Source organism: Anser anser, assembly GCF_964211835.1.
Source record: "Anser anser genome assembly, chromosome: 13".
Taxonomy (NCBI): domain Eukaryota; kingdom Metazoa; phylum Chordata; class Aves; order Anseriformes; family Anatidae; genus Anser; species Anser anser.
The window spans coordinates 10,063,137-10,077,866 of NC_139734.1; the positions used below are offsets into that span (position 1 = coordinate 10,063,137).

Consider the following 14,730-nt stretch of genomic DNA (forward strand, 5'->3'; position numbering starts at 1 on the left):
GACTGTGACCACCACTGTGCACGAAGTAAGAGAAAAATGGGTAGAGAGAGTCCCTTCAACCATACCAGAGAAGAAAACCCTGCTCCAATCTACATCACTGGTAGTGTGTGAGAGGGCAGGCATTAAAGCATACCCTGTTTTACAGAGGTGGGGAGGGAATTTATAGGTGAAGGAAAAGGACAAACACATTGCTTGTCCACGTGGCATGAGAGGAGCTATAAATACTCTGATACTCGCCTCCAGGAGCTCAGGACAACCTCTGCCCTAACTCATACCACACACTGTCCCTTTGGACTTTTTACCGAAGCTATTCAGGTTGCTCATGACCAGCTCAGCTGGTTCAATGGTTTGTTATTCCCTTTAAAAATATACTAGCAGAAGCAGTCCTTTTCAAGAAGACACCAAGACTGCTGCTCTGTCTCAGACAAACCTGCTGGAGCTCCAGCTTCACGCATTGTGCAGTTGTACAGCACTGTTCTGCTGGGCCTGGCATCTGCAGTAGTGCCTCTAGGTCTATTCTGCATATTAGCTCAGGCCAGTATTATTTATTTAGCAGATAAAACTTCGCTGCCGATGTTGTAGAAATACAATGTTTGCAATACATTAACAAGACCTTAATATTAATCAAAAACATTTTTTGAGTCTGTTCAAATGTTTGGTGTAAAAGAAGCAGCACGTGGCAAAGGTCACCAAGTAAATAAAGCCCTTAGGAGAAGTTAACTGTTAGATAAAGAAAAGGATGAGGATGATCTGAGAGATACTAGAAACCACTCTTTCATCCAGGACCTTGTGGCTCACACCATGTGCTGTATAACATATGCAAGGCTACCACTTAAAACAACCAAATATGGGTCTACATCTGAAGAAATAATTCACCCTTTTCCCGCAGACAGGCACAAAGCACACTGCACCACAGTGCAGTCCTGGGACCAAGAACTGTGTTTTGGCCTACACACCTGTATAAACAAAAGGATGGTCATTATTTAATGGTTTCAGCAGTGATTCAATGCATTTTAGACCCTTGCAGGGGCTGAGGAGGCAGCAGGGACTCCTCACACTGGTGGCAGAGCAGCAGCCATGCTGCCATGCGGGCACAGCGCTGCCCGCTCTGTGGTGGGCCCTGCCCCACGCCAGTCACAAAATGGCGGCTCCTGCCCCACCGCCCTGTGGGGAGGCGAGAGAAGTGGCCAGCGCGGGCCCAGGCAGCTTCGCCTTCCCCACTGAAGTGCAACCACGTTAATTCATGGATGCTTTGCTGGCAGTGTCCCTCACAGAAACCTCTCTGTGGCCTGTTTTCTTTTTGTCTCTGTTTCCCCATTCAGGAAAAAGCTTCTGTCACAACAGCTGCTGATTCATTTTCTGACTTGGTGCCGAGCGTGCCAGACATAACATTCGTTTGCTGCCAAAGTGGTAAAAACAATGACTTACCAGCTCATTTTTCTTCAGTTGATTATGTTTGGGTGGGGGAGGGGAAGGGAGAAAGGAACTTTAATTAAAATTAGATAAGGAGGAGAATAAATCCAGTGAGATGCAGAGAGTAAGGCTCTGAAAGGCACAGGAGAGGGAGAGCATCTGAACGGGTGAGGTGACACCCATTGTCAGACAAAGGGAAAGAGAGGGGTCCCTGGGAAGGTGGGGGCCTCTCAGGTCATTCACTGCCCTGCTTGAACCTTTCCCTTCTCACTATGCTTTTCACCATCAGGTGTCAGACAGTTCTCAGACCACTAACTCAGATCTGACATGATGCCTTGCAGGTAGAGAGGAGCGAAGCCGCCCAAAGACAGCTCTGATGGGGCAGACAAGCCTACCAGCGTTTGATCCTCCCCACCTTTCTTTCTGGAATGAAGGAGTCCCATCCTGGATATCTGTTTGCTTCTTAAAATATCCACTCATTTTTTTGCCTGGTAGATAGACCCTGTGTTGACATCTTCCCACATTTCGGAGGTGGTGATCTGACTGAGATTTTGGCTTACTTGTTAGGGGGAGGTAGACATTAGAGAGAAGAGGGCTGAGTCTGGACATGATGAGTGAAGTCTGACCTGTTAGACTCTCCAATATTTTTCTCAGTATTTGACAGGGTGCTTTGGACACATGGGAATGAAGCTGATCCATATTCCCTGACCTCAGTCATTTGCCATAGGTCATATTTAGAAATAGCTCACCAGGTCACTAACACTCATGGCAGACATCCAAGTGACACTTAGATGCCAAGAAAACAATGGCACATGTAGCCTGACCACAGTACTGTCCTACTGATGTTTAGTAACAAATTAATTCCCTATCAGACTAGTCCATCTGCAGCCAACACAGAGAAAACGCTACCCTGGGCCAGTTCTACTGGCCAGAATGGGTGGAAAAAACGTATTAACTTTCATATTTAATTTCTCTAATCTTTCTATTAGGAGTTAGTATAAAACACAGCACAGTGAAGTGCTGATCCCCTACTTGGAAGGCTTTGTCTCCACTGTCTTCAGATAATGACCAAGCCAAGCTGCTGTCCTCCAAGTAATTTATTCCCATAGGGCTTGTTTCAGTTCTTATTTGAAAAGGAATGGTAGTCAATCACATCAAGACAATGCAGAGGAGTTGTGGTAACCAGTACCACGGTGAGCACCAGCTATGGAAGGACCATCCAAAGCCTTTATCAAAACAGAGCTATTATCATCACATCTAATGACAAAAAAGACTACGTCATTCAGAGCACCAGAGGCTATAGGAGAAATTTTTAAGGCAGCTGAAGAATAATCATTCTTGAGGTCTTCAGCTAACTGTGCGGTGAGATAATATGATTCAAATCAAGGACTCATCAAAGACTACTTATCTAATGCCCAGTAACCAATCCAGACATATAAGGAGGAAGTGCCTTACCTTCATGATTAGGAAGCTCTTGCATTCTTTGCTTTAGATGGTTGTTTGTGTTCTTTACTTGAGGGGAATAAGAAGAATGGCTATTTGGGAATACAAAACCTAACGTCAAGAAATTGTTCTTGTTCACCAGAGAAAACGAAAGAGATTCTCTAGTACCTCTTGAGCAGGAATGAAGGATTTTCAAGAATACCAAATGAAGCACCTAGTTACCTTCAACAAGCTATTGAAAAAGGCTGTCTGGCTTTTTGGAATATTTTTGGAAATTCATCTCATTATGTCAACTTCTATTCAGACCCTAAAGGGAATATTTTTGCCACCATCTTCTCCCAGAACTGGGAAGAAGAGAATTGAGATTTCTTGGGTTCTCTGTTCTTCACTCTGCTACACAACTAAACCACTTTTTTCTTGACTTGATCTACCTATATCATTTCACAAGGGCTTCTGCATACTGTCCCTTGGATGGCATTGCTAAATTACTTTGCTCTAGCAAAATTTTTGTATTTTAAGAAAATCTCTAACTCAACCAACCATGTTATGACAACACACACTAAGAAAGATTTTTCCCCTCCCATTATCTTTTGCTGATTCAGATCCTGCAGGATGCAATACTGTACCACAGAGCAGTACTCATGCTGCGGATCTACATATCTGTCCATCCAGAGACACTCTGCTCTTCTTGGCTTTGGTTGGACCTATAATTTCTCAGCACCTTTGCAACTTAAGCCTAGAAACTAACACATTAAATTGTATTGCTGTATGAGGACCTTCATTTCCAGGCTTTTATCTGCAGGAATGATATTGCCATTCTATACACTAAACCTGTTTTTGTAATACTATGGTTCATCAGAAGTTTTTATGTTAATACCGAATCAGAAATAATACACATGTGATTCATAATAATCTAACTGAATGGCTGCACTGAATGTATTGCAAGAAATTCTGGTTAGGAAAGAAACTCATTAAAGAAATAGTGACTACTATTATCCCACTGCATATATTGTTCTACTGGAAAGTTTCCTCGAGTAGTTTCTTTAATTAGCAATTTGATATTTTGAAATAGTGTGATCTCCACCACACACAATTTGTAGAACAGACTTGGCTGGCAATACAGAGGAAAACAAGCAATCTTTTCAGAGTTTGCATCTCTAGGGCATATCTTGTCATTTTCCAGCTATTCAGCTGCTGAATATATGTGTATAACACAGTGACACTGTTCTTGGGGGATTTTGATTTTTTAAAAGTTACATAGATAAACAGCTTTTATTTTATTTTTAAATGGGAATAGGATATATTGTCCTTTTTTTCCCCCTCTTTCTTTTCTTGAGAAAAATCCACATAAAATATTTGCATAACTTTTGGCTATTCAAAAAGAAGGTGTTTGACCCCAGCTGTATTCCAGTGAATGAATCATTTATGTAGGAGCTCATTGCACAGAACGTATGGTATTTTATCTTTGCTGGTTTTCTGCCAGATACAGTCTGTAGCAATTTTTCCCCTTTGCCACATTTGCCGCTTGATATCCTTTAAAATATACCAGCTCCAAGTGTGAGAAAGCAAAACAGATTCTGGGCCTGCTCTGGCTGAGAGCTCCTTGTGCGCATACTCCTGTGCTGGCACCGAGACTCTGCTGCTGTTGGAGAACGTCCACTCCAGATCTGGGATCTCCTCGCACTGATTCCCTTGAATCAATGTTGATTTAAACTTCACTTGAATCTGTGGGGAACTGCAAAAGCCCAGGAGTGAGAAGAGAAACAGGGAACCTCCGTATAGAAGACAAGAGCTGCTCCGAAGCAGAGGCACAAACTTCCATTACCTGAAACATGCTAAGCTCTGTACATGCAGAGAAAGCCAGGAGGAAGGGAGGGCATTTCTGACATAACTGTACGCTGTTCCAACTAACCTCCAGGTGTCACTTAAGTGGTATTTTGGCAAGATACATTTCGACCTACAATGGCAGGGAACGAGATTATTTCATTAATTTATTGAGGCATTGCACAGCCAAAGCCGCTATTACACTGGGTTTGATTTGAAATGGTAAGTGAGAGGTCAAGCTCTCTCAACACTGATCTCCCGGGGGAGAAGAGATAAGGTGGAACGCAAAGATTTCCACGCTCCCACATGAGTAAGATAAGATCTGAATGAGCAGTCTCATCCGTAGATTGCTTCCCTAAGCATTTTTTTATAGCTTACACTGGAAACCCTCATACCTCTCTACACTGATTCACATAATTACGGTTTCCACAAGAAATTCAGAGCAGGATCTCCTCCCACAGTTTCCTCTCACCTGCACTCCTTTCATCACTGAAGACGACTGTTTGTCAGCAGTACCTCTACTGCTGAAAGAATTCACATGTAGCTCAACTTAGCAGCCGACACAGGCGAGAATATTCCCCCACGTGCAAGCTTCTAAAATGCTCTCCCATGACTGCGCAAGGCATGAAGGTCCCCATTAGGAACTGTTTGTTCAGGACATATTTCCAGTATGTGTGTTCCCCTTGTCAAGCAAGGAACTGCTTTTTACAACAGACAACCTCCTCCATCGGGAGGTTACTTACCAGTTTCCCGGGAAAGGCTTGCTCAGATGGTGATATCGCAGACAGGATGCTTCCCCATTAATCTCTGCCAACCCAGCTTTCTCATGACTGAGCTGTTCTCCGTCATAGGAGGCTCCCTCTTCATTACGCCCTTCCTCCCACGTAGAGCAGAAACGTAATATCACGGCTAAAGTGACCCTAGGTAAATGCTGAGTACAGACAAGACACAGCTTTGAAAGTCACCAGTTAATTCATCTTTCAAAAGCAGATTATTTCTGATGCAAAATGCTCGCTCCCATCCCATCAGATCAGAAAGATCGGGTTTGTAAACAGCTCCACAAGGCTCTTCCTGAGACCAACCCAAGAATTTACATTGACATACATGCCTCTGTTATAGGCAGAGTTAAAAGCACCACTATAATTACAGTTGACTATTGTATAACTCTGGTTTTGGTTGCTCATAACTTCATCTATAATTAATTGTTTAGGCTGAAAATTTCTTCAGCTGGGTTTGGCCTCAGGCTAAACTTTTTCATTTCAGCTGAAATGGCTCAAGTCTTTCCAAGAATACGTTTGAGGGAAAAGATTCTCTTTTGCCCCTGTTAAAAGGATCTTTTTGTCATTTACTGATATCTTCTCACACTCCACACTTCTAAAAGCAGAACTGCGAAGCACTGTCAGCCTCGGCTGCTGTGAAATTCATGTCCTTCCATATTCCTAGGGAGGGGGGGAAAGAAATATATATATATTTCTGATATATATATATATTATATTTCTGATATAAATATCAGAATTTGGCTGTTTTGAGCCTCATTCTCATAAATATCTATAGACAGACATACAGATAGATACAGATACATGTACTTGCTGTTTATACATGTGCAGCAGAGATCCAGCAGCTACTTTGGCTGTCCTCAGTGCTGAGCAAGCTGAATGCTCCACTGTGCCAGGCACTGGTGAGACAACACATGGGGCACCTGGCAGGGCCTGGGGATGCTCCTGCGGCTGCAGGACTCAGTAGGGCTTTCACTGCAAGCATTCCCTTCAGCAGCAGGGCCTCTGCAGGACCTGGCCAGAAGAGAGCTAGAAGATGGTTTAAGCTGAGCTCTCAGCACATATAACCAGTGGAAAAAAAAAAAAAAAAAAGAAAAAAAAAAGAGAGAGCTCTGTTTGGACTTTAATGTAGAGAGGGCAAGGCATGGTAGGAGGTTGGAGGAATGAGATGGTAATAGCCACACAGAGAGAATCTAAAGAGAGAGGAAAGTCTCTTAATTAAGGTATACAAATCCTGTGCTTAACTGAACTCTCTCGATCCCTTCCTGGCACTGCTCTGTGATGTATGGGCCACTTAGCCCAAGGCTTTCACTAATGCACGTTCGCTTCTCCTGAACCCTTCCTGTGCAAGGGTCTCACATGGAAAGCTGCTAAGTGCTGAAGTCACCGAGAGCTGAGCTTTGAACTGTGGCATCAAACATCCTGCCACAGACTCTGGAACATGAGGTATCCAAAAGGGTACGTAGCTCACAGGCTCTCTCTGTGCCTTACCTCCCCCTGTGAAGTGAGGATACGGGTGCTCCATCTCCTTGAATGCCAGGGAAGTGGCTAGGAGAAAGGGCTTGTGATCCGCCTACCTCCAGAGCAAAGTCTGAACCATGCACAATGAAGACAACCCTGTGTGCAGTTGGAGCAGTGATGGCAAAATATTCAAGAGTGGTTCACAAAACAGCTGCTGTCTACTGTGGTTACCCAAAGAGATAGAGGTGAATAAAACGAGTTTATGATCACTCATGAAAAAGAGCACAACACAGCTCAAGAGGCCTGAATGCCATCTGTGCAAGCAACCTTCGCCTATTCTTGGGGAATATCTGAACTTGCAGTGTTACGACAGACTAAAGATTTTGCTGCAGCCTTTCAGAGAGGGCATGTGCACAGTGACTTCTTGTCACACAGAAAGAACGTCTCACTACTGACAACAAATTCCAGAAACACAGGAGTGGAAATCTTGGAAAATCTGAACAAAACCCTGCAAACTATTAAAATAGATACCAATGGAGCCCAGAGATGTCATTAAGAAAAAAAGAAAACCATCACTTAACTGCCTAGGAACTAACTTGAAAAGCAAAACGGGCCCACTCTAAAGCAGAAATTAAAACACTTAGCGACGGCTCTTACTACTCTGTGAACATGAGTCAGTACAAGTGAAAATGGTGCACAGATGGGCCAGCACAGAAGCAACAGAAGTGCCGTGATATTTACAAGGGGGAAAAAAAATCTTCCCTTACAAGTGTAAATATACCAGAGAAATCATCCGCTTGCAATACAAACCGGGGCTTTGATGTAGCAAACACTCCCACCAGGGACAGCGCTGGCTCGACGGGAGGAGTGGGGATGGTAGACGTTGCATCTGGAAGGCAGTAGGCTCACAGTGCTGAGCTTTCCCAAGGAGCCACAACAGGCAGAGACATGCCAAACGACACATACCATTTTATAGTCTTCGTGCAACCGGCAGAGAGGGGCCAAGCATGAACCCAGGCCACAGAGAGATGCTAGGAAGGGAAGAAACGTGGTGGACTGGCTCCAACACCTGCACCGGCAGTGTGAGAGCTCCACCAGCCCAGGCTCCAGATGCACCCAGCCCTGAACAGATTGCATCCCCTTGTGCCCCAGCAATGTGACAGCTTACGTGTGAATCCAGGATGGTGTCGTTCTGCAAGTGGGTGGTGTTTTGGGGTCCCCCACTCTCTCCCAGAGCAGCGATAGCGAGCGCTGTCTTTTTCTGCCGCCTCTCTGAGGTCGCTCCATCAGTTCGCAGCACTGAACTCTCTGGGCAGATCACGTTTCTTCCCACCCGTCTTCCCCTCACCTGTAAAACAGCAGTAACAATATTTACACTTCTGCAGTTGGCTCAGGATCGGGGACTGAAAGCCTAATTATCATCAGTGTTATTCCCTGAGGATCAGCTCGCGGCCTGACCATAGCAGAAACATTAACAGAGCCCAAACAACGGGCTGCGTTCCCACAGCGGAGCCACGGGAGATAGCAAAAACTTCATCCCTGTGGTTAAAAGGTCTGACAGCCCTGAATGGGAAAGAAACAGCTTCCTGATCCTTTATCAACTCGCCCACAGTGAATTAGCACAGAATTTCAGACGTGGTTTCCACGTGGGCCCACCAAAACCTCCTTCCCATTCAGCTGCCGTGCGCTGCTGGCTCTGCAGCGTCACACACACTTGCGTTCGGCAGGAAAACCAGTTTTAAACAATAAAAACAACCTGCAGAACCTCTCCCCTCCCCTGGGTCCCTCTAACAACTTCTGGGGGTTTGCACTACATTGTCTCGCTCCCTAAGACTTTTCTCTCCCCGGTGTTGTGTGAAAGGCCGGAGCACAGCAGGCAAAATTAATTGAGCAGACAGCAATTCTGCCATCAAATGAACAGAACGAAAGAGGAACAGAGCCTTACACTTAGAGTCACCCCTAAGTGTTTCGCATGACAACAGTAAGGAAAACACAGTCCAGACTGTTGTTTTAATGTTGATAATATTCCAAAATCCGCAGCGCTTCGTAATTTCTCAGTGGAAATAAAACCTTTGACATCGGTGGGAATTCTGTCTGGGCACGGAGCGCGGTTGCTACACTCCTGTGCAGCAATAAGAGGCTATTTTGATGGCCAGACCTTTAGCACTAAGATCATGCCTGCCCGGAGCACCTGACACCACAGGGGTCTGGACATACATGAGGTCTGCAGGAGCTGATGGTGTGCAGAGGCCAAAACTTTGGTCAAATTGTGTCAGACCTGAATACATCCGTGCACACAGATGCTTTCTGCGAAGGCTTGTGCTAGCGCAGAAGCTCTCCTACCCTGGCTATCAGCACGGTTACTTCGCAGTCACCTTCTGCCCGATGTGTCAGACCCCTCTGCTGGACGGCAGCTGCTCTTTTGGTGCGCTTTTGCTGCGTGCGTGCTTGCTCGGGGCGCACATCCTGCTCTCCTGCAGCCTGGGACCGACGCAGCAAGTCTGTTAGATTGCATTTAAATATCAGTGTGATGATAAAGATCATGGGAGGCGAGGGAGTAAGCAGCGGGGTAGGAAAAGCATTACGATCACAGCAACAATAAGAGGGAAAGGAAAAGAGTTAAGCTAAAGACAGGGAAAAAAATCAAAGCTCTATGAGTGTAAATCGGAATCACTTGAGGCATGTGTCAAAATAGTGTCAGATCTTTTTCTGTTCATTAAGTCAGCATTTATACACCCACCAGCTCCTCTTTTTGCTAGCCCGGGATTTCTGCTGCAGCTGGAGATGCGCTTTGCAGCATCCCCGCTAGGAACAAGCGGCTCTGGAGGCAGATCTCCTCCTGCTCTCCAGGCGCTGGAAGGGAGCCCTCGCAGGCGGACCGCTGCCATCGCTGGTGCCACCAGCAGGGGTCGGATCGCATGTTCCCCGTGCTGCAGCACAGGACAGCAGCCGCTGCCGGAGCTCAGCAAAAAAAAAAACAGCAGAAAGGGCCTGATTTTTAAAGATTTTCCTATTTTTGGGTCACGCATTATAGCGCTTAATACATGTCCCCAGGGGTTGATAAAATAAAATTACCCCCATAATTCTGAGTTAAAAACATTAAATTCATATAAATCCAGGTAATATGGGGTGCCCCATATGTAGCTAGCCTGAGCGGTCCCAGCAAGGGGACAACTGGGTGCTGCTCTGAGAGCTCACCCACCTCCAGTACTTGTTTTTAACTCAATCTCACCTTTATAGAGGAGTCACAGAGAAAGCACCAGGCACATGAGCACTCATGGGTGTTTAACCTGTTAGGGTGTTTAACCTGTTACAAGATTTAATGTAAAATCACTGCTCAATTACAAAATTTTATGGCAGGTTAGAAAAAAAAAAAATCAACCCTTAAAGACAAACCCAAACTTTTTAGATGCAATAAGATTTAGCATCCTTTTTTAAAAAAAATAACTTCTGTTACACTTCATGGAACTTTTCCATTAAAGGTCGAATGATTAGTAAAGAAGCAATCCCTTATTTACAGAAGAGGGATAACATTGTACAAGACAGAGTGCACATTAGATTGAGACCACGGTAATTTCCTAGGACTGTATTTAGATGAAAGTCTCCAGGTTCTTTTTAGTGCTTTTGGCCTCAAAGCCCTCCCCAGGGGACATGTACAATTTAGCTGTGTTAAGTCTCCTTTAGGTTCGGGAGCCAAGCAGATACAGCCACCCCTTTTCTCCAAGGGCCAGTGCTCAGGATTTGCCAACAAAGCCACTTTCCTCCCGAGCAGCATCAACCCAGCGTCACCTCTGCTCTCTGCCAGTGCCCACCTTACCGCTACACTCACCCAGCCACATCCATCGCCCCTGTCCTGCCTGTGCGAGGGAAAAAGCAAGCAGACACCTTAACTGCCTGACATTACCACTTCTACACCCAAATTTCCACACTTCCCAGCCTGAATAAGGCTGCTTTATGCCCCATTTTATTGCTGCAAGACATACTGCACACTCTCAGCAACAGGAACCGAGATTTTGGTGAAAGCAAGTTTGTTTATTTGAGGGTTTTTTCCCCTCCCCTTTAAAAAAAATTACATTCTCACTGTTAGTAACTATGAACATTCCTCGCCAGTCCTCAGTCAGCCAAAAAACACACGAGGTCCTTTTGAAAACCTCCGTTCTGTGCAATGAAGTTATTAACTGCTGGGAACGGCAGGAAAGCTCTTTTACAGCTGCTCATTGATCCACTGGACATCACCTCGCACTCTTTCACCCCTTTTGGATTCTGCAGACTTCTGGAGTAGTATGAGAAAAAAAAATAAAAAGCTTGGCCAAAAAAGCAGTTATGCTGCTTCTCTAGACATGTTTTCTTTGGGTTCGGGCCTCGGCTTCTTAGCCAGGGATTTTTGTCCCTAGTGGAAAGTTAAAAAATACCAAAAAAAAAAACCAAAACACAAAAAACACCAGTTTTTGCTGCTTTTCAGGAATCTAGAGAACAAGCACAAGTTGTGAATTGACCCCAATGCCCCGGCGCCCTTCCACTTGAAGATCACAGTCATTTTGCAAAAACAAAGCCCTGAACTCCCCGCCAGCAGCCCCGCAGCGGGTCCGTGCCCCGTGCTGCCCCAGCGCCACCCCAGCACCCGTGCCCTGCAGGATGCAGCCCTGCGCCTACTCCACCCACATAGGCGTCCTCATCGGCCACTCTGTGGCTTTAATGAGTCCCGGAAAGCTTTTACGTAGGCACCCTGGATTGTGTCAGCTACTCCGGTTTCAAACAGGTGCACGTAAGACCTGCTTTAAGCAACTGGCTAACGTCCCAGAGTAGACGAGGCCAGAATTAATTTTCTCCCTTGAATTTACAATTCAACATTTTTATTCTAAAACTGTACGCTGATGCTTGGGGACCGGCAGGTGCATTTAATCAATACCCAAACCATAAACAATCAGCCCTGTTTCTTCTCAGTCCTGCTCTCTCTAGCATGAGCACGCCATTCCTCACACCAAATCCGCTGCTGAGGTTTCATTCCTCTTCCCCTCTGAAACAGGGCAGACAGCTGATGAAGAGCCAGCACTCACCTTGACCCAGACTCGGAGCTTCATCACACTTTCTCAGCAGGAACAGTCAGGCTTGAAATGAGAGGCAGTGCTTGGCAGGTGCTCCCAGGAGACTGGCCAAAAATAAATGGACTCCCCAGTTAATTTCCACGCTCGTACTACGAACACTTCTCCTTTAAGAGTGCAGTTCAGGCATTTGATTTACGCAAGGCAAGGAGGTTCTTTATTTGTTTGCAGTAGCAGTACCAAACCCAGCATACAATAGGGAATATTCATACCCATTTTAAGCACCTACTTAAGGTGCCCAGGCTCCCTATACAGGCAAGGGATCTTTTAGGGTGGGATTCAGAGCGCTGTAATTAGCGACCTGCCTCTCACCTTTGAATATACCAGGAGTCTAGACATCTAATTTAGGCAGAGAAACTGGGTGCTTAAAATTAGCCGGTACAAATAGCCCCACCAGTGCACCCACACTGCAGCAGACCAGACAGGAGGCAGCGGGTGATCTCCAGGGGCACAGTCGCAGCCAGTCCTATCTGCAAGCTGGGAGAAGCAGAGGGATGCTGTTTGCAGGGAGCTCTGCTCGGCTGTGTCTTCCACCACGCAGCTGCAGCACAGCCCGAGCCTCCCTCCCCAGCTCAGCTGGTGCGTTTGGGGGCAGCAGCTGAGGAAGGCAGTCTTTAGGAGCTCAAGCTCTAAAGAACGAGGCATTTAGATGATTTGACCGAAAGTGTTCCAGCTGTGCAAGGGAATTAAAAAGACCCCCAAACTGGCAAATTTTTATTAAAAAAAAAGAAAAGTTGTTTTTGGAAAGGATGTCATAAAACAACAGCATCTCAGGCGTGAGATGGACATGGGTGGAAATGTAATTCTGCTTCTGAAATTGCTCATTTTACATTGTGTGTAGCATTTTCGCTTTCCATTACAGATAACAGTGTAGCAAGGCTATGCATTGCTACATGACAGCTCATCCTGCTTTTAAAACAGCCGCACTTCAGCAGCAGGTAAATTGGTGCTTTTTATGTGTCCATCACTTATCAAAGGTAATTGATTGGGGCCTGCGAGGGGTTCACTGGGATCTAACAGATTACATGTTCTGAGCCTGCTAAATTATTTGAATAGATTTAGCAAGAAAAAAGATTCTGAATCTGATTTTTGTTTGACCCAACGTTAGGTTCCCCACTCAGCTTTTCTGCTTCCCTTCAAACGTATTTTTGCTCAGTGACAAACGCATGCTAAGGGAACAGATTCCCAAAGGCAGCAAGAGGAGCTAAGTGTAGTACCTGCTAAAACACAACGAAAAGCATTTTCCCAATTTAATGTTTTTGACGCATTTTTCCCACTGAAAGTTTCCATCTGCTTGCTGTTTAGTCCACCAGCTTTAAGACAGATCAGAAGAAAATAAAAAGCCTATTGCCTGCTCGAGCTTGGAGGTGAGAAACACAAGAGGAGCGCACCGTGCTTCTGGACCAGGTAGCGGCAGGCATGGCGCAGGTCACGATGCGGAGCAAGTGGAAGCACTGAGGCCTCACAGCGTGCCCAGGGCACCCAGTGCCAGCCTTCAGGCCCTGCCGCTGGCTTGGCCTCCCCTCGAGGCGCAGGCGGTGCCGCCACGCATGGCCCAAAGCCAATGTGACGGGCACAGGGGGCGACTGTGGGCGTCAGGGCCCTCAGCCAGGTGAGCTCTTCCAGCGTGGACTCCGGAGTCACACTGCTCCGCTTCCCTCCAGCTTTGGTGCGCAGCGCTGCGGCTGCCTTCCTGCCAATTCATTGCGACATTTGTACATTTCTTTGTAATTATGAATCGACTCACAAGCCTTGGTGCAAACCCCAGGCTCACGCAGACGGGCAGACAATATACTGTCGCGGGTTACATCAGCTGCTGCAGCGCTCTCACATGCCTTCGGGCTTGCTAAAGCTGATCTAACCCTAATATAAAAGCCTCGTTACCCGCCTCCTCCCCCCACAATTACCAGAGGGCTGGAAAGCTATTGAAATGCAAATAGCTGATGGAGAGGTTAGTGGGGAACCGCACTGGGACAGTGCAGACGTCGCCCTGCTAGTTTCCTTCAGTTCGACTCTTGCAGGACTGTAATCCTGGATTTCTCTCTGTATAAATACGGAGAGGCGATATTGCGAAGGATGGCCTTGTTTAGGAGCCAAAGAGCATCTTTGGCTTTTTAGCTTCCCCATAATCCGAGGTCGTTGCTACTAGTCCCATCGCTCGCTGCAGCGGCAGAGGATCACCAGGCTGGGAAGCGTTTGCCACCCTGACCCACGACGTGGGAGCCGCAGGTCCCTGCCGTGCCCAGAGCTGCCTCCGAGCGGGTGCCTGCAGCCTTCCCCGGGCAGGGTGCTGGAAAGCAGGGCACCGGGGGACAGCAGGCCTGCAGCGTCCTTCCCGCTGCTATCCCCCCACCTCCTGCTTTCACAGAGGAAGGACTGCAACCCTACCACGGCCTGTTTGCTTGCTCCCTGCCTCCCAAGCACTGCTTGCAGGGATGCAGAAGGCCCTAGCATCGCTGCATCTCCCAGGTGGCTAAAACTGTGGTGAGCCAGGCATCACCGTACCTGGGGGTGTTTGAGGAGAGGTTGGACGTGGTGCTTAGGGACACGGTTTAGTGGGTGACACTGGTGGTAGGCGATGCTTGGACTGGATGATCTCGGAGGCCTTTTAATGATTCTATGACTAACTACTCCCCCCTCCTCCCCGTTTAGGAGAGGAGCGCATCCAGCGCCCGCCGCCCACCAGCCCCAGGAGGCGGCCCGCGGGCCGG

General features: G+C 46.7%; 1 protein-coding gene across 1 annotated transcript in view; it reads right to left on the reverse strand.

Annotated features, from left to right (window-relative positions):
- The window catches only part of LOC310880808 (uncharacterized protein), a 33,178-nt gene extending 18,481 nt beyond the window's left edge, over positions 1-14,697 (reverse strand). Inside the window, exons 1-8 of the mRNA XM_083797193.1 lie at positions 12,332-14,697; positions 11,975-12,066; positions 10,747-10,774; positions 9,261-9,418; positions 8,086-8,265; positions 5,424-5,611; positions 4,682-4,813; positions 66-4,591 (exon numbers count right to left, since the gene is read on the reverse strand). Of these exons, the coding sequence (XP_083653319.1) occupies positions 4,276-4,591; positions 4,682-4,813; positions 5,424-5,611; positions 8,086-8,265; positions 9,261-9,418; positions 10,747-10,774; positions 11,975-11,998 (1,026 nt within the window). The 5' untranslated portion in view covers positions 11,999-12,066; positions 12,332-14,697 and the 3' untranslated portion in view covers positions 66-4,275. The remainder of the gene's footprint in view (positions 1-65; positions 4,592-4,681; positions 4,814-5,423; positions 5,612-8,085; positions 8,266-9,260; positions 9,419-10,746; positions 10,775-11,974; positions 12,067-12,331) is intronic.
- Positions 14,698-14,730: the final 33 nt, after the last annotated feature.